The sequence below is a fragment of the Monodon monoceros genome, unplaced genomic scaffold (assembly GCF_005190385.1).
Source record: "Monodon monoceros isolate NGI ecotype Baffin Bay Population unplaced genomic scaffold, NGI_Narwhal_1 Super_Scaffold_22, whole genome shotgun sequence".
Lineage (NCBI taxonomy): Eukaryota > Metazoa > Chordata > Mammalia > Artiodactyla > Monodontidae > Monodon > Monodon monoceros.
The window spans coordinates 56,728,550-56,749,106 of NW_021703779.1; the positions used below are offsets into that span (position 1 = coordinate 56,728,550).

The 20,557-nt window shown below is 37.2% G+C and overlaps 1 protein-coding gene across 1 annotated transcript in view; it reads right to left on the minus strand.

Annotated features, from left to right (window-relative positions):
- The window catches only part of OPHN1 (oligophrenin 1), a 606,300-nt gene that overhangs the window by 344,128 nt on the left and 241,615 nt on the right, over positions 1–20,557 (minus strand). Inside the window, exon 4 of the mRNA XM_029240840.1 lies at positions 2,675–2,736. Coding sequence (XP_029096673.1) covers positions 2,675–2,736 — 62 coding nt within the window. The remainder of the gene's footprint in view (positions 1–2,674; positions 2,737–20,557) is intronic.

Genomic DNA, 20,557 nt, shown 5'->3' on the forward strand with positions numbered 1-20,557 from the left:
GGAATATTGCCATTTGCAGCAACAGGGATGGACCTAGAGATTATCATACTAAGTGAAGTAAGTCAGACAGAGAAAGACAAATATCATATGATATCACTTACATGTGGAAGCTAAAAAATAAGACAAATGAATCTATATACAAAACAGAAACAGACTCACAGACATAGAAAATAAACTTACAGTAACCAAAGGGGAATGGGAGGGGAGGAGGGATAAATTAGGAATATAGGATTAACAGATACAAGCTACTATATATATAATAGATAAGCAACAAGGATTTACTGTATAGCACAGGGAGCTATATTCAACTTCTTGTAATACCTGATAATGGAAAATAATTTGAATATATATATATATATATATATATATATATATACATGAATCACTTTACTGTTATACCTGAAACTAACACAATATTTAAATCAACTATACTTCAATATTTTTTTAAATTTTGTAAAAAAAATCCTGTGATATTGCTGAAAAAACAGACAAACAGATCAATGGAACAGAATAGAGAGCCCAGATATAGATCCACACAAATATAGTCCATTGGTCTTTGCCAAAGAAGCAAAGGTAATTCAATGGAAAAAGGACAGTCTTTTCAGAAATGGTGATGAAACAACCAGACTTCCCCATGGAAAAAAAAAAAAAGAATCTAGAGACAATTCTTACACTTTCTCAAGAATTAGCTCAAAAGGGGTCATAGACCTAAAGGTATAACATAGAATTATAAAACTCCTAGAAGATAACATATGAGAAAATCTAAATGACCTTTGGTTTGGCGCTGATTTTTTAGATACAACCCCAAAAGCATGATCTGTGAAAGAACTGATAAGCTGGACTTCATTAAAATTTAAAAATTCTGCTCCACAAAAGACATTGTTAAGAAAATGAAAAGATAAGCCACAGACTGGAAATTTTTTTGCAATGCACATTTCTGATAAAGGACTGGCATCCAAAATATACAAAGAAATCTTAAAACTGAACAATAAGAAAACAAACAAACCAATTAAAAAATAGGCAAAAGACCTGAACAGACACCTCACCAAAAATGATCTACAGGTGGCAAATAAGCATATGGAAAGATGTTCCAAATCAAATGTCATCAGGAAAACACAAATTACAACAGCAAAGATATACCATTACACGCACATATTAAAATGGGTAAAATCCAAAACACAGCCAACATCAAATGCTGGTGAGCATGTGGAGCAACAATAACTCTTATTCAAAGCTGGTGAGAATGCAAAATGGTAGTCACTTTGGAAGACAGTTTGGCAGTTTCTTACAAATCTAGACATATCACACAATCTAGCAATTGGATTCCTTGGAAATTAATCAAAAGAGTTGAAAATTTACATCCACACAAAAATCTGCACACAAATGTTTATGGAAGGTATTTCATAATTGCCAAAACTTGGGAGTAACCAAGATATCCTTCAATGGGTGTAGGGATGAACAAACCGTGGTACATCCATATGATGGAATATAGATTATAATATATGCATATATATTATTCAATGACAAAAAGAAATGAGCTTTCAAGCCATGAAAAGACATAGAGGAACTTTAAATGCATATTACTAAGTCAAAGGAGCCAATCTGAAAAGGCTATATACTGTATGACTCCAACTGTATGATATTCTAGAAGAGGCAAAACACAGTAAAAAGATAAGTGTTTGCCAGGGATTTGGATATCAGAGAAGGAAGGGGGAGTCACAGGGGATTTTTAGGGCAATGAAAATATTCTTTATGATGAAACTTTGATGGTGAATATATGTCATTAAGCATTTGTCAAAACCCATAAAATATTCAATAAAGAGCGAACCCTAATGTAACTATGGACTTAATAATATTGCATTGATGTTGGTTCATTAACTGAAACAAATGTACCACACATGCAAGATGATAATAGAGGAAACTGTATGGGGAGGAGAGGGGGAAGAAAGGGAGTACAGTTTACCCTTGAACAGTGCAAGGGTCAAGGGAACTGACCCCACACACACACTGTGCAGTCAAAAGTCTGCATATAACTTTACAGTCAGTCTTCCAGTATCTGAGGTTCCACAACAATAGATTCAACTGAACTCGGATCATGTAGTACTGTAGTATTCATTGAAAAGCATCCACATATAAGTGGACACACACAGATCAAACCTGTGACGTTCAAAGGGCAACTGTATATGAAATCTCTCTGCACTTTCCACTCAACTTTTCTGTAAAATGAAAACTGCTCTAAATATTAAAGTCTATTAATATTAATAAATTAGATTTTAAATGTAAGGAAAAAAGTTTTCACATAGATTTAAATAAAACAATCATATGTCATAAATAAAGCCCACATTATTACTTCTAAAAGCACATAAGCAAATAAATAATTTGTTTAAGAACACTAAAGACCACAATTTTTGTCAACATGTTCGACAGTCGAATTTAATGTCCTCTGAAATCTTATCTCACTGAAATGAATAGACTAATTTCCCTCTACCTAATGCTAAACTCTCAGGATGGGAACTTGAGATAGAATAACCAGATCAATTTCCTCTCTTTACAGTACCCAGGTAATGATGAGACAGAAACTGAAACAATATAGTGTCACTGCAACCAATGAGGACAAGAAAACTTCCCAAGATCAGAGATGATCTTGGTTCTAGGCCCAGTGTTAATGACCTACCATCATCATCCTCTCGTTTTCTACTTCGTTGAGCAATTCGGCAAATTCCTTGAAGGATTCAGCTGAAATGACAGAATAAAAGATAAACCAAATTAATCATGGTACTTGATAGGCAGATGGGCAGAAATCTATGGGAAAAGAGGTAGAGACCAGTGCCCCAAGATGATATGACCACTAGAGGAAGGTGTCAAATCTAAGGAAAACAGAAGAAGGAGTTCAGTACCTGGTGCATAGTTATTTCCTTTTTCTTCTTTTGTTTTTGTTTTTATTTTGCTAATGTTCCTACCCCAATTATTTTTGCTCCAGTTGTACTGAGATATAATCAACATATAACACGGTATAAGTTTAAGGGGATTTTGGCAAACGGTAAAAAAAAATAAATGAGCATAAGATTAAAAAAATGTTAAACATAGAGTTACCACATGATTCAGCAATTCCATGCCTAGGTATATTGCTAAAAGAACTGAAAACATATACAAACAAACAATTATATACAAAAGTTCTTGACTGCATTATTCGTAATAGCCAGTAAATGGAAAGAATGGAAGTGTTCTTCAATTGCTGAATGGTTAAACAGTTCTGATACAGCTATTCAATGGAACAATGTGTGGCAACGAAAAGAAACAAAGGATGGATACTCAATACAACATAGAATAACTCCGAAAACATTATTTTCAGTGAAAGAAGCCAGTCACAAAAAGCCACATATTGTATGATTTTGTTTAAATGAAATGTCTAGACTAGGCAAATCCAGAGAGACAAGAAGTAAATCAGTGGATCACTGAATGTAGGGGGAAGGTGGGAATAGGGACTGATGCTAATGGGTTTGTGGTTTCTTTTGAGGGTGTGAAAATGATCTGGAATTGTATTGCAGCGATGCTTGCACAACTCTGTGAATATACTAAAAGCCACTGAGTTGAGGCTGGAGGGGAAGATGGAGGAAGAGTAAGACATGGAGATCCCCTTCCTCCCCACAGATACACCAGAAATACATCTACACGTGGAACAACTCCTACAGAACACCTACTGAATGCTGGCAGAAGGCCTCAGACCTCCAAAAAGGCAAGAAAGTCCCCACGTACCTGGGTAGGGCAAAAGAAAAAAGAATAAACAGAGACAAAAGGATAGGGACGGGAGCTGCACCAGTGGGAGGGAGCTGTGAAAAAGGAAAGGTTTCCACACTAACTAGGAAGCCCCTTCACAGGCGGAGACGGCGGGTGGCGGAGGGGGAAGCTTCAGAGCTGCGGTGGAGACCACAGCAACAGGGGTGTGGAGGGCAAAGCGGAGAGATTCCCGCACAGAGGATCGGTGCCAACCAGCACTCACCAGCCCGAGAGGCAGGTCTACTCAACCGCCGGGGCAGGCAGGACTGGGAGTTGAGGCTCGGGCTTCAGTCAAGCGAAGGGAGAGGACTGGGGTTGGCGGCGTGAACACAGCCTGCAAGGGGTTAGTGCACACGGATAGCCGGGAGGGAGTCCAGGGAAAAGTCTGGACCGGCCTAAGAGGCAAGAGACTTCTTATTCCCTCTTTGTTTCCTGGTGCGCAAGGAGAGGGATTAAGAGCACTGCTCAAAGGAGCTCCAGAGACGGGCGCAAGCCGTGGCTAAAAGCACGGACCCAAGAGACAGGCATGAGATGCTAAGGCTGCTGCTGCCGCCACCAAGAAGCCTGTGTGAGAAGACAGGTCACTATCCACACCCCCCTTCGTGGGAGCCTGTGCACCCCGCCACTGCCAGGGTCCCGTGATCCAGGGACAACTTCCCCGGGAGAACGCATGGCGCCCCTCAGGCTGGTGAAACGTCACGCTAGCCTCTGCCGCCGCAGGCTCGCCCCGCACGTCACACTCCTCCCTCCCCGTGGCCTGACTGAGCCAGAGTCCCCGAAGCAGCGGCTCCTTTAACCCTGTCCTCTCTGAGTGAAGGACAGACGCCCTCCGACAATCTACACGCAGAGGCGGGGCCATATCCGAATCTGAGCCCCGGGAGCTGTGAGAACAAAAAAGAGAAAGGGAAATCTCTGCCAGCAGCCTCAGAAGCAGTGGATTAAAGGCTCCACAATCAACTTGATGTACCCTGCATCTGTGGAATATATGAATAGACAACAAATCATCCCAAATTGAGGAGGTGGACACTGAGATCAAGATTTATTACTTTTTTCCCTTTTCCTATTTTTGTGAGTGTGTATGTGTATGCTTCTGTGTGAGATTTTTTCAGTATAATTTTGCTTCGACCGTTTGTCCTAGGGTTCTATCAGTCCGTTTTTTGTTTGTTTGTTTCTTACTTTCTTGGGTTATTTTGTTTATTTGTTTTTTCTTTCTTTAAAAAAAATTTTTTTCTTAATAATTATTTTTTATTTTAATAACTTTATTTTATTTTATCTTACTTTATCTTCTTTCTTTCCTTCCTTCCGTCCCTCCTTCCTCCCTCCCTCCCTCCCCCACTCGCTCCCTCCCTCCTTTCTTTCTTTCTTTCTTTCTCTTTCTTTCTCTCTCTCTCTCTCTCTCTCTCTCTCTCTCTCTCTTTCTTTCTTTCTTTCTACTTTTTCTCCCTTTCATTCTGAGCCATATGGATGAAAGGCTCTTGGTGCTGCAGCCAGGAGTCAGTGCTGTGCCTCTGAGGTAGGAGAGCCAACTTCAGGACACTGGTCCACAAGAGACCTCCCAGCTCCACATAATATCAAATGGCAAAAATCTCCCAGAGATCTCCATCTCAACACCAGCACCCAGCTTCACTCAACGACCAGCAAGCTATAGTGCTGGACATCCTATGACAAACAACTAGCAAGACAGGAACACAAACCCACCCATTAACAGAGAGGCAGCCTATAAACATAATAAGTCCACAGACACCCCAAAACACAACACATGTACCTGCCCACCAGAAAGACAAGATCCACCCTCATCCACCAGAACACAGGGACTACTCCCCTCCACCAAGAAGCCTACACAACCCACTGAACAAACTTTATCCACTGGGGAAAGACACCAGAAACGATGGGAATAATGAACCTGCAGCCTGCAAAAAGGAGACCCCAAACACAGTAAGATAAGCAAAATGAGAAGACAGAAAAACACACAGCAGATGAAGGAGCAAGATAAAAATGCACCAGACCTAACAAATGAAGAGGAAATAGGCAGTCTACCTGAAAAAGAATTCAGAATAATGATAGTAAAGATGATCCAAAATCTTGGAAATAGAATAGACAAAATGCAAGAAACATTTAACAAGAACCTAGAAGAACTGAAGATGAAACAAGAAATGATGAACAACACAATAAATGAAATTAAAAATACTCTAGATGGGATCAATAGCAGAATAACTGAGGCAGAAGAACGGATAAGTGACCTGGAAGATAAAATAGTGGAAATAACTACTTCAGAGCAGAATAAAGAAAAAAGAATGAAAAGAACTGAGGACAGTCTCAGAGACTTCTGGGACAACATTAAACGCAACAACATTCAAATCGTAGGGGTTCCAGAAGAAAAAGAGAAAAAGAAACTGACTGAAAAAATATTTGAGCGATTATAGTTGAAAACTTCCCTAATATAAGAAATGAAATAGTTAATCAAGTCCAAGAAGCACAGAGAGTCCCATACAGGATAAATCATAGGAGAAATACGCCAAGACACATACTAAATAAACTGTCAAAAATTAAATACAAAGAAAACATATTAAAAGCAACAAGGGAAAAACGACAAATAACACACAAGGGAATCCCCATAAGGGTAACAGCTGATCTTTAAGCAGATACTCTGCAAGCCAGAAGGGACTAGCAGGACATATTTAAAGTGATGAAGGAGAAAAACCTGCAACCAAGAGTACTCTGCCCAGCAAGGATCTCATTCAGACTTGATAGAGAAATTAAAATCTTCACAGACAAGCAAAAGCTGAGAGAGTTCAGCACCACCAAACCAGCTTTACAACAAATGCTAAAGGAACTTTTCTAGGCAAGAAACACAAGAGAAGGAAAAGGTCTAAAATAACGAACCCAAATCAATTAAGAAAATGGGAATACAGACATACATATCCATAATTACCTTAAATGTAAATGAACTAAATGCTCCCACCAAAAGACACAGAATGCCTGAATGGATACAAAAACAAGTCCATGTATATGCTGTCTACAACAGACCCACTTCAGACCTAGAGACACATACAGACTGAAAGTAAGGGGATGGAAAAAGATATTCCACGCAAATGGAAACCGAAAGAGAGCTGGAGTAGCAATTCTCATATCAGACAAAATAGACTTTAAAATAAAGACTATTAGAATAGACAAAGAAGGACACTACATAATGATCAAGGGATCGATCCAAGAAGAAGATATAACAATTGTAAATATTTATGCACCCAACATATGAGCACCTCAGTACATAAGGCAAATACTATAAGCCATAAAAGAGAAAATGGACAGTAACACACACGTAGTAGGGGACTTTTACACCCCACTTTCACCAATGGACAGATCATCCGAAATGAAAATAAATAAGGAAATACAAGCTTTAAGTGATACATTAAACATGGTGGACTTAATTCATATTTATGGGACATTCCATCCAAAAACAACAGAATACACATTTTTCTCAAGTGCTCATGGAACATTCTCCAGGATAGATCATATCTTGGGTCACAAATCAAGGCTTGGTAAATTTAAGAAAATTGAAATTTTATCAAGTATCTTTTCTGACCACAATGCTATGAGACTAGGTATCAATTACAGGAAAAGATCTGTAAAAAATACAAACACATGGAGGCTAAACAATACACTACTTAATAACGAAGATATCACTGAAGAACTCAAAGAGGAAATCACAAAATACCTAGAAACAAATGACAATGGAGACACAATGACCTAAAACCTATGGGATGCAGCAAAGCAGTTCTAAGAGGGAAGTTTATAACAGTAAAATTCGAACTAAATAAACAGGAAACATCTCGAATAAACTACCTAAACTTGCACCTAAAGCAATTAGAGAAAGAACAAAAAGACCCAAAAAGTAGCAGAAGGAAAGAAATCATATCAGAAATAAATGAAAAAGAAATGAAGGAAATGATAGCAAAGATCAATAAAACTAAAAGCTGGTTCTTTGAGAAGATAAACAAAACTGATAAACCATTAGCCAGACTCATCAAGAAAAAAAGGGAGAAGACACAACTCAACAGAATTAGAAATGAAAAAGAAGAAGTAACAACTGACACTGCAGAAATACAAAAGATCACGAGAGATTACTACAAGCAACTCTATGCCACTAAAATGGACAACCTGGAAGAAACTGACAAATTCTTAGAAATACACAACCTGCCAAGACTGAATCAGGAAGAAAGAGAACATATGAACAGACCAATCACAAGCACTGAAACTGAAACTGTGATTAAAAGTCTTCCAACAAACAAAAGCTCAGGACCAGATGGCTTCACAGGCGAATTCTATCAAACATTTAGAGAAGAGCTAACACCTATCCTTCTAAAACTCTTCCAAAATATAGCAGAGGGAGGAACACTCCCAAACTCATTCTACGAGGCCACCATCAGCTTCATATAAAAACCAGACAAGGATGTCAAAAAGAAAGAAAACTACAGTCCAATATCACTGATGAACGTAGATGAAAAAATCCTCAACAAAATACTAGCAAACAGAATCCAACAGCACATTAAAATGATCATACACCATGATCAAGTGGGGTTTATTCCAGGAATGCAAGGAGTCTTCAATATACATAAATCAATCAACGTGATACACCATATTAACAAATTGAAGGAGAAAAGCCATATGATCATCTCAGTAGATGCAGCAAAAGATTTCGACAAAATTCAACACCCATTTATGATAAAAACCCTGCAGAAAGCAGGCATAGAGGGAACTTTCCTCAACATAATAAAGGCCATATATAACAAACCCACAGCGAACATCGTCCTCAGTGGTGAAAAACTGAAAGCATTTCCACTAAGATCAGGAACAAGACAATGTTGCCCACTCTCACCACTCTTATTCAACATAGTGTTGGAAGTTTTAGCCACAGTAATCAGAGAAGAAAAGGAAAATAAAAGAATCCAAATCGGAAAAGAAGAAGTAAATCTGTCACTGTTTGCAGATGACATGATACTATACATAGAGAATCCTAAAGGTGCTACCAGAAAACTACTAGAGTTAATCAATGAATTTGGTAAAGTAGCAGGATACAGAATTAATGCACAGAAATATCTGGCACTCCTATACACTAATGATGAAAAATCTGAAAGTGAAAGCAAGAAAACACTCCCATTTACCATTGTAACAAAAAGAATAAAATATCTAGGAATAAACCTACCTAAGGAGACAAAAGACCTGTATGCAGAAAATTATAAGACACTGATGAAAGAAATTAAAGATGACACAGATAGATGGAGAGATATACCTTATTCTTGGATTGGAAGAATCAACATTGTGTAAATGACTCTACTACCCAAAGCAATCTTCTACAGATTCAATGCAATCCCAATCAAACTACCACTGGCATTTTTCACAGAACTAGAACAAAGAATTTCATGATTTGTATGGAAACACAAAAGACCCTGAATAGCCAAAGAAATCTTGAAAACGAAAAATGGAGTTGGAGGAATCAGGCTCCCTGACTTCAGACTATATTACAAACCTACAGTAATCAAGACAGTATGGTACTGGCACAAAAACAGAAAGATAAATCAATGGAACAGAATAGAAAGCCCAGAAATAAACCCACGCACATATGGTCACCTTATCTTTGATAAAGGAGGCAGGAATGTACAGTGGAGAAAGGACAGCCTCTTCAATAATTGGTGCTGGGAAAACTGGACAGGTACATGTAAAAGTATGCGATTAGATCACTCCCTTACACCATATACAAAAATAAGCTCAAAATTGATTAAAGACCTCAATGTAAGGCCAGACACTATCAAACTCTTAGAGGAAAACATAGGCAGAACACTCTATGACATAAATCACAGCAGGATCCTTTTTGACCCACCTCCTAGAGAAATGGAAATAAAAACAAAAATAAACAAATGGGACCTAATGAAACTTCAAAGCTTTTGCACAGCAAAGGAAACCATAAACAAGACCAAAAGAAAACCCTCAGAATGGGAGAAAATATTTGCAAATGAAGCAACTGTGAAAGGACTAATCCCCAAAATTTATTAGCAGCTCATGCAACTCAATAAGAAAAAAACAACCCAATCCAAAAATGGGAAGAAGACCTAAATGGACATTTCTCCAAAGAAGATATACAGACTGACAACAAACACATGAAAGAATGCTTAACATCATTAATTATTAGAGAAATGCAAATCAGAATTACAATGATATATCATCTCACACCAGTCAGAATGGCCATCATCAAAAAATCTAGAAACAATAAATGCTGGAGAGGGTGTGGAGAAAAGGGTACACTCTTGTACTGCTGGTGGGAATGTGAATTGGTACAGCCACTATGGAGAACAGTATGGAGGCTCCTTGAAAAACTACAAATTGAACTACCATATGACCCAGCAATCCCACTACTGGGCATATACCCTCAGAAAACCGTAATTCATGAAGAGTCATGTATCATCAAAATGTTCATTGCAGCTCTGTTTACAATAGCCCGGAGATGGAAACAACCTATGTGTCCATTATCGGATGAATGGATAAAGAAGATGTGGCACATATATACAATGGAACATTACTCAGCCATAAAAAGAAACGAAATTGAGCTATTTGTAATGAGTTTGATGGACCTAGAGTCTGTCATACAGAGTGAAGTAAGTCAGAAAGAGAAAATCAAATACCATATGCTACCACATATATATGGATTTTATGGAAAAAAAATGTCATGAAGAACCTAATGGTAAGACAGGAATAAAGACACAGACCTACTAGAGAACGGACTTAAGGATATGGGGAGCAGCAAGGGTAAGCTGTGACAAAGCGAGAGAGTGGCATGGATATATATACACTACCAAACGTAAAATAGATAGCTAGTGGGAAGTAGCCGCATAGCACAGGGAGATCAGCTCGGTGCTTTGTGACCACCTAGATGGATGGGATAGGGAGTGTGGGAGGGATGGAGACGCAAGAGGGAAGAGATATGGGAACATATCTATATGTATAACTGATTCACTTTTGTTATAAAGCAGAAACTAACAGACCATTGTAAAGCAATTATACTCCAATAAAGATGTAAAAACAAAACAAAAATCAAAGAGAAGATGCCAAGATCAGAGGGTGAATGGAGGAGACTAAGGGTTTATTCGTGTATGTATATATGGAGTAGTCATAGGCTCATGGGTTCTCAGAGGCTAATGGACCTCCAAGTTGAACTCTCACTGAACAGGGAATAATGGGAAGTTTTCTGTGTATAAAAAAAAAAAAGCCACTGAGTTGCACACTTTTAAATGGTGCATTTTATGTGTAAATAATATCTCAATTTATAAAATAATGTAATCATTTAGCCAAAGCTCACTGAGATCCATCCTTAGTATTGTTGAATTTTGAGGTTTTTTTCCTCATGAATAATGAAGCCTGATTCATTTTTAAAGCCTAGATTCCAGTAGTAGCAGCTCCTGCCATCTCTGTTTGATCATCTATTCAGATGCTATTTAGTAACCTATTCTTTGTTTACCTCTACCTGGAGGTGTGGGCAGTGTGAGAGTGGGAAGACCTTAGCTCTGCCAGCAAGATGGATCTGAATTTGAAAACTAGTTCTGCCATTTATTTTCCGTGTGACCTTGAACATGTTGCTTAGCCTCTTCTGAGCCTTAGTTTTCTCCTATTCAAATTAGGGATAATTACATGTTCCTAACAAATTTATTGTGAGGATTAAACCCTGAGTCAAAGGGCTTGACACAATTCCATTTCACGAAGTCAAACTTTTCATTTAAGTTTTCCAATATTATATGCATTTGTGACATTTCCTTTAGAGGCAAACTGATCTTCCCCGGAAAAGTGCCAGAATAACAAAAATATATCTCTGACTCCTTTTGTAGCATAAATTATTTGGAGACAGGAGATCAGTGAATATTTTCATCTTTTCCTATTTACTCTTTCTGATTAGGATATTTTTCTTCTTTATACTGAGTTTGAGCTTTTAATTTGCCGTGTTTGCAACAGTAACTTTCCAAAGTGTGTACAGCAACTTAATCCTCAGAATTAAGAAATGCTATTGTCGGATGACCTGCATTGATCGTGAAATTAGCTTCCTTGGTAATAGGAATGCTGGATTAGTTGTCTAGGTCTCTTAGGAAGAAAAAACTATTTTTGATTTAAAATATTAATATGAATGCATTTGTTTTTCTAGGCTTTCAGTATCTTCTCTTTAATTCATATACCATTTGAGAATATATTTCCTATTTGTGGTAAAATGTTAGGGACTTCTAAATAGTAGTTATTAGAGTTTGAAGGAATACAAAAGAATATTTACCTTATCTATATATGTATAAATTGAAGTCCAAGGAGGAAGAAGTGACTTGTCCAGTCACCTTTCCAATAAGTGGCAGAACTGACACTAGAAAAGCAGAAATTTGCGATGGGGGAGAAGGGATAATGTTTATTATCTACTATGTGTTGGCACTCTACATTTACCTTCTTAAAGATTTAGTCCTTACAACAACACTCTCAGGTTTATCATCAGGCCTACCTGAGAAGTTAGGCAACTGAAGCTCAAAGGGGTCAAGTCAGTCATCAAATATCGCATAGCAGGAAGATGATAGAATGAGGCTAAAAATCTGGGTCTTTCTCTCTCTAAAAGTCATATTCCTTATATTTCTCTATCTTGTCCCCTAAACTAGAATCCTCCTCATCTCTTAGCCCATCTATTGTTCTCTCTCACATACCACATGCCTTTCGTATCTACAGTCCCACAAAAGCTCTTCAGGAACCCAAGGAGAAACAAAACCAGAATGCAGGGAGATGATTCTAGGATTAATATGAAGGAAGTGGATACTGAAAGTGAGAAATGGCCTGCCTCAGGAGAGAGTGTGCCCCTGTCATTTAGCGTGACTAACAGTCCTGGGCAAACAGGTACTGGAGGTTTTCCTGGAATGTGCGTTGTTCAGTTTTATAACTGTGATAGTCCTGGGCACACCTAGATAAGTTGGTTACCACTATTGTCACTAGAGGTGTGTGAGCAGGATGGCTGCTAATGGTGGCTGTTGCATGAAGAGCTGTTTACGACCATCTGAGTCCCCTCTGTTACTATGGGCCAATATATTTATTTTTTTGTTTGTTTTTGGACCTGTTGTCCAAATCCTGATAAAACTGGGTCAAGGAACTGGTAGTGAAACATAATAAGAAGACAAAAGTCAATATTTTTTTTTAAATATTTAAAGTTAAAAAATTAAAAATTTAAAAAAGTAATAACAAGAGACTAGCTGGGGTTTACTGCTCTCTGTACTACAAAAACATAGTTTTGTTGTTATTTTCTTTGTTCAACCATTTTTTTGTTCAATATAAGAACACACTCTCAGGTAATTAAGATTTATTTCCTAACTCAACCTCTGGGTGTGCACTTCAACAATTGTATTGTGTCACAACAACTAGGATTTTTGACACTTAGCAGGTGAATCTGGGTTTAATTGTTATGAGGAGGGATGAAGCCTTGTTATTTAAGTTCCCTAGATTATTCTAACGTGTAGCCAGGGTTGCGTATGTCTGCCTTACATTCAAGAAGGAACAAAACTAACATTTTTCAAAAGGCTTTTCTGTGTGCTTGGAGCTGTGCATGTATTATCTTATTTAATCATGAAACAACCCTGTGAAATAGGAAGTATTATTTCTAGGTAAGGAAAGTGGGATTCAGAGAATTTGAGTAATTTGCCAAAGGTCACAGAGCTAGTAAGTCATATGTGCTTTTTATTCAAACACAGTGCTTCTAACACAAGGAAAATGACACTTAACACTTTATAAAATCTGCTGGAAACTAATTATTTCATTCTATATCCATAACCACTCTGACGTAACAATTAGTAATATCCTCATTTTATGGATGAGGAAATTGAGGCATTAAATGGATAAACTGAGAGTAATTTGTCTAGGTCGGTGAGTAGTGTGGAGTAGGGAACCAAACTCAGTTCTCAGGATTCTTGCACCATTTTTCTTTACAAAGCACATCCATTACTTCTCCCCCAATCTTTGCTTGTCTATGAAATGAGGGAAATCCTAGCTACTCCTAAGGGTGGCTGTAAGGATTAAATGAAATATCAGATATGAAAGAACTCTCAGAAAACTACAGGCCAATATCCCTGATGTATATAGATGCAAAAATTCTCAAAAAAAATACTAGTAAGCAGAATTCAGCAGTACATTAAATGTACAACACACCATGATCAAGTGGGGTTCATCTCTGGGATGCCAGGGTAGTTTTACATATGAATATCAATAAAACTGATATATCACATTAATAGAATGAAAGACAAAAATTATGTTCATCTCAATAGGTATAGAAAAAGCATTTGACAAAATACAACATCTGTTTGTCATTAAAAACTCTCAACAAATTAGGTACAGAAGGAACATACCTCAATATAATAAAGGCCATGTATGGCATGCTCACAGCTAACATCATACTCCATGGTGAAAGTCTGAAACTTTTCTTCTAGGATGAGGAAGAAGACAAGGGTGCCCACTCTCACCACTCCTATTAAACACAGTACTGAAAGTCCTAGCCAGAGCAATCAGGCAAGGAAAAAAAATAAAAGGCATCAGAATTGGAAAGGAGGAAGGTAAATTGTCTTTATTTGCAGATGACATGAATTTTATATATAGAAAATCCTAAAGATTCCACCAAAAAACTGTTAGATATAATCAACAAATCCAGTAAAGTCACTGGATAGAAACCAACACACAAAATTCAGAAGAATTTCTATACACTGACAATGAGTTATCTGAAAACGAAATAAAGAAAATGATCACATTTACAATAATATCAAACAATAAAATACGTAGGAATAAATTTAACCGAGAAAGTGAAAAATCTCGACACTGAAAACTAAAAGAAACTGCAAAAGAAAAAGAAGACACAAATAAATGGAAGGACATCCTGTGTTCATGGATTGGAAAAATTAATATTGTTAAAATGACAATACTACCTAGAGACATCTATAGACTCAATGTAATCTCTATCAAGATCACACTGGCATTTTTTTACGGCAGTAGAAAAATCAGTTCTAAAATTTGTGTGGCACCACAAAAGACCGCAAATAGCCAAAGTAATCCTGAGAAAGAGGAACAAAGCTGAAGAAATCACACTTCCTGATTTCAAACTGTATTTTAAATCTATAGTAATAAAAACAACACAGCATTAAAAACAGACACCTATGGGACAAATTTGAGAGCCCATAAATAAACCCATGCCAATACTGGACAAGAAAGCCAAGAATACTCAATGGAGAAAAGACAGTTTCTCCAATAAATGGTGATGGGAAAATTGGATATTCACATGTAAAAGAATGAAACTAGACCTTATCTTACACCACTCACAAAAATTAATCTATAATGGATTAAAGATCTAAATGTGAGACTGAAGCATCAAGTCTCCTAGAAGAAAATATAGGGGAATATCTTCTCAACATTGGTCTTGGCAATGAGTTTTTGGATGTGACACCTAAAACACAACAAAATTTTAAAATTCACAAGTGAGACTACATCAAACTAAAAAGCTTCTGCACAAAAGAAATGACTAACGAAATGAAAAGGCAACCTGTGGAATGGGAGGTAACATCTGCAAATCCTATAACTAATAAGGGAGTAATATCCAGGATATATAAAGAATTCATCGACTCAATAGCAAAAACAAACAAATAATTCAATTAACAATGGGTGAAGGAACTGAATAGACATTTTCCCAAAGAAGATATTGAAACAGCCAACAGGTATATGAAAAGATACTTGGAATCACTAATCATTAGGAAAAAGCAAATCAAAACCATGATGAGTTATCAACTCATGCTTCTTAAAATGACTAGCATTAAAATGATAAAAGATATAAAGGTTGGAGACAAGATGGCAGAGTAGAAGGACTTGAGCTTATTTCCTCTCATGAAGGCACCAAAATCACAACTAACTGCTGAACAACAAGAGAAAAAGACTGGAACTTACCAAAAAAGATGTTCTACATATAAAGACAAAGAAGAAACCACGAGATGGTAGAAGGGGCACACTCACTATACAATCAAATCCCATACCAACTGGGTGGGCAACCGACAAACTGGAAAATAATTATATAGCAGAGGTTCTACCACAGGAGTGAGAGTTCGGAGCCCCACATCAGTCTCCCCAGTATGGGGGTCAGGCATCAGGAAGAGAGCCACCAGAGCATTTATTTGAAGGCCAGTAGAGGTGAATCACAGGAACACCACAGGACTGGGCAAAACAGAAACTCCACCCTTGGAGGGCACACACAAGGTCTTGCGTGCACAGGGACCCAGGAAAAATGCAGTGACTTCGTAGGAGCCTGGGCCAGACCTACCAGCTGGTCTTGGTGGGTTTCCTGGGGAGCTTGGGGGTGGCTGTGGATCACTGTGGGGGAAAAGGACACTGGTGGTGGAAGTACCAGGGAGTAATCATTGGAGTGAGCTCTCCTGGGGAAGCCAGAATTTTGTCAGCAAGACCTGATCCTACCAAACACGCTGTAGGCTCCAGTGCTGAGACGCATCAGGCCAAAGAACCAGCAGGGTAAGAACACAACCCCACCCATCAGCAGACAGCCTGCTTTAGGTCTTCCTGAGCCCACAGCAGCATCTAAACACATCCCATGACATGGCCCTGCTCACCAAAGGGACAAGACCCAGCTCTACCAATCAGTGGACAGGCACAAGTTCCCACCGCCACCATTATAGGGGTCCCAGAAGGAGAAGAGAGAGAGAAAAGGCCTGAGAAAATAATTGAGGAGATAATAGCTGAAAATGTCAGTAACATGGGAAAGGAAATAGTCACCCAAGTTCAGGTAGCACAGAGAGTCCCAGGCAGGATAAACCCAAGGAGGAACATGCCGAGACACATAGGAATCAAATTGAAAAAACTTAATGAAAATGTGAAAATATTAAAAGAAACAAGGGAAAGGCAACAAATAACATACAAGGGATTTCCCCATAAGGTTATCAGCTTATTTTTAGCCGAAAATTTGCAGGCCAGGAGGGATGGAAGGCTCTCATTCAGATTTGACAGAGAAATCAAAAACTTTACAGAGAAGCAAAAGCTAACAGAATTCAGCACCATTAAACCATCTTTAAAACAAATGCTAAAGGAACTTCTCGAGGCAGAAAAGAAAAGGCCAAGCTAGAAAGAAGAAAATTGTTAATGGAAAGGCAAACATACAGTAAAGGTAGAAAATCATCCACACACAAATAAGATATCAAAACCAGTCACCGTGAGGAGAGTACAAATGCAGGATGCTGGAAATGAATTTGAAATTAAGACACCAGCAACATAAAAAAATCCAGTATATATAGAGAGACTGCAATACCAAAACCTAATGGTAACCACAAAACAAAATTCTATAATAGATATACACATAAAAAAGAAAAAGCAATCCAAACACAACAATAAAGATAGTCATCAAATCACAACAGAAGAGAAAAAGAGGAAGGAAAGAATAAAAACCTACAAAAACAAATCCAAAACAATTAACAAAATGGCAATAAGAACACACATAACAGTAATTAACTTAAATGTAAATAGATTAAATGCTCTAACCATAAGACATAGACTGACTGAATGGATAAAAAAACAATACCCATATATATGCTGTCTATAAGACACCCATTTCAGATCTAGGGGCACATACTGAAAGTGAGAGGATGGATAAAGGTATTCCAGGCAAAAATAAATCAAAAGAAAGCTGGAGGAGCAATACTCATCTCTGACAAAATAGGCTTTAAAATATAGACTGTTAAAAGAGACAAAGAAGGACACTACATGATTATCAAGGGATCAATCCAAGAAGAAGAAGATATAAAGATTATAAATATATATGCAGTCAACATAGGAGTACCTCAGTATATAAGGCAAATGCTAACAGCCATAAAAGGAGAAATAGACAGTAAAATAATAATTGTGTGGGAATTTAACACCCCACTTACACTAATGGACAGATGATCCAGACAAAAAATCAGTAAGGAAAGACAGGCCTTAAATAACACATTAAACCACATTAGACCATAATTGATATTTATACAGCATTCCATCTGAAAGCAGCAGAATGAACATTCTTTACAAGTGCACATGAAACATTCTACAGGATACATCACATGATGGGCCACAAAGCAAGCCTCGGTAAATTTAAGAAAATTGACATCATATCAAGCATCTTTTCAGATCACAATGCTATGAGATCAGAAATCAACTACAACAAAAAACTGTAAAAAACACAAACATATGGAGGCTAAAATATATGCTACTTAACAACCAATGGATCACTGAAGAAATCAAAGAGGAAATCAAAATATACCTAGAGACAAATGACAATGAAAATACAACAATCCAAAACCTATGGGACCAGCAAAAGCAGTTCTAAGAGGGAAGTTTACTGCAATAATATCTTACCTATGGAAACAAAAAAATCGCAAATACACAAGGTAAATTTACACCTAAAGCAACCAAAGAAGAAAAAAAAAAGTCAAAGTTAGTAGAAGGAAAGAAATCATAAACACCAGAGAAGAAATAAATTAACTAGAGATGAAAAAAATAATAGAAAAGATCAATGAAACTAAAAGCTGATTATTTGAAAAAATAAACAAAATTGATAAACCTTTAGCCAGACTCATCAAGAAAAACAGGGAGAGGACTCAAATCAATAAAAGTAGAATTGAAAAATAAGTTACAACTGAAACCACATAAATGCAAAGTAACATAAGAGACAGCTATAAGCAAGTATATGCCATTAAAATGGACAACCAAAAAGAAATGGACAAATTTTTAGAAAGGTACAACATTCCAAGACTGAACCAAGAAGAAGTAGAAAATGTGAACAGAGCAATCACAAATACTGAAATGTAAATTGTGATTTAAAAAACTCCTAACAAACAAAAGTTCAGGATCACATGGCTTCATAGGTGAATTCTATCAAAGATTTAGAGAAGAGTTAACACCTATACTTCTGAAACTATACCAAAAAATTGCAGAGGAATGAACACTCCCAAACTCATTCTATGAGGTCACCATCACCTTGATACCAAAACCACACAAATATACCAGATAAACGAAAATGAAAAGCCAATATCACTGATAAATATAGACGCAAAAGCCTCCAACATACTACCAGCAAACCAAATCCAACAATACACTGAAATGATCATACAACATGATAAAGTGGAATTTATCCCAGGGATGAACAAATTTTTCAAAATCCAAAATTCAATCAGTGTCATATATCACATTAACCAACTGAAGAATAACAACCGCACAATATTCTCCATAGATGCAAAAAATCTTTTGACAAAATTCAACACACATTTATAATAAAAACTCTCCAGAAAGTGGGCATAGAGCGAACTTACCTCAACATAATAAAGGCCATATATGACAAACCTACAGCTAACATCATACTCAATGGTGAAAACCTGAAAGCATTTCCTCCAAGATCAAAAACAAGACAAGGATGTCCACTCTCACCACTTTTACTCAACATAATTTTGGAAGTCCTAGGAACAACAATCAGAGAAGAAAAAGAAATAAATGTGATCCAAATTGGAAACGAAGCATTAAAGTGTCACTGTTTCCAGACGACATGATATTATACACAGGAAATCCTAAAGATGCTTCCGGAAATCTACTAGAGCTCATAATGAATTCAGTAAAGTGGCAGAACACAAAATTAATACACAGAAATCTGTTGAATATCTATACACTAACAACAAAATATCAGAAAGAGAAATTAAGGAAACAATCCCATTTACCATTGCATCAAAAAGAATGAACTACATATGAAAGAAACTACCTAAGGAGGCAAAAGACCTGCACTCCACAAACTATAAGACACTGATTAAAGAAACTGAACATGACACAAACAGATGAAAAGATATACCATGTTCTTGGATTGGAAGAATCTATTTGGTCAAAATGACTATACTACCCAAGGTAATCTACAGGGTCAATGCAATCCCTACCAAATTACCAATGGCATTTTTTGAAGATCTAGAACAACAACAAAAAATCTTAAAGGTTGTATGGAAACACAGAAGACTCCGAATAGCAAAAGCAATCTTGAGAAACAAAATCCAAGCTGGAGGAATCAGGCTCCCTGACTTCATACTACACTATACAGCTAAAAGAATCAAAAGAGGATGGTACTGGCACAAAGAAAGACTTCCAGACCAATGGAACAAGATAGAAAGCCCAGAAATAAAACCACACACCTAGAGGCAATTACTCTATGACAAAGGAGGCAAGAACACAGAATAGAGAAATGACAGTCTCATCAATAAGAGGTGCTGGGAAAACTTGAAAGCCACGTGTAAAAGAATGAAATCAGAACACTAACACCATACAAAAAAATAAACAAATGGGACCTAATGAAACTCAAAAGCTGTTGCACAGAAAATGAAACCATAAAGAAAATGAAAAGACAACCCACAGAATGGGAGAAAAGATTTCCAAATTATGTAACTGACAAGGGATTGATGTCCAAAATATACAGAAAGCTCATGCAGCTCAATATCAAAAAAACAAGCAACCCAATCAAACAATGGGCAGAAGATCTAAATAAACATTTCTACAAAGAAGACATACAGATGGCAAAAGAGCACATGAAAAGACGCTGAACATCTCTAATTATTAGAGAAATGCAAATCAAAACTGTAATGAGGTATCACCTAACACTGGTCAAAAAGTCTACAAACAATAAATGCTGGGGAAGGTGTGGAGAAAAAGAAACCCTCCTACACTGTTTGTGGGAATG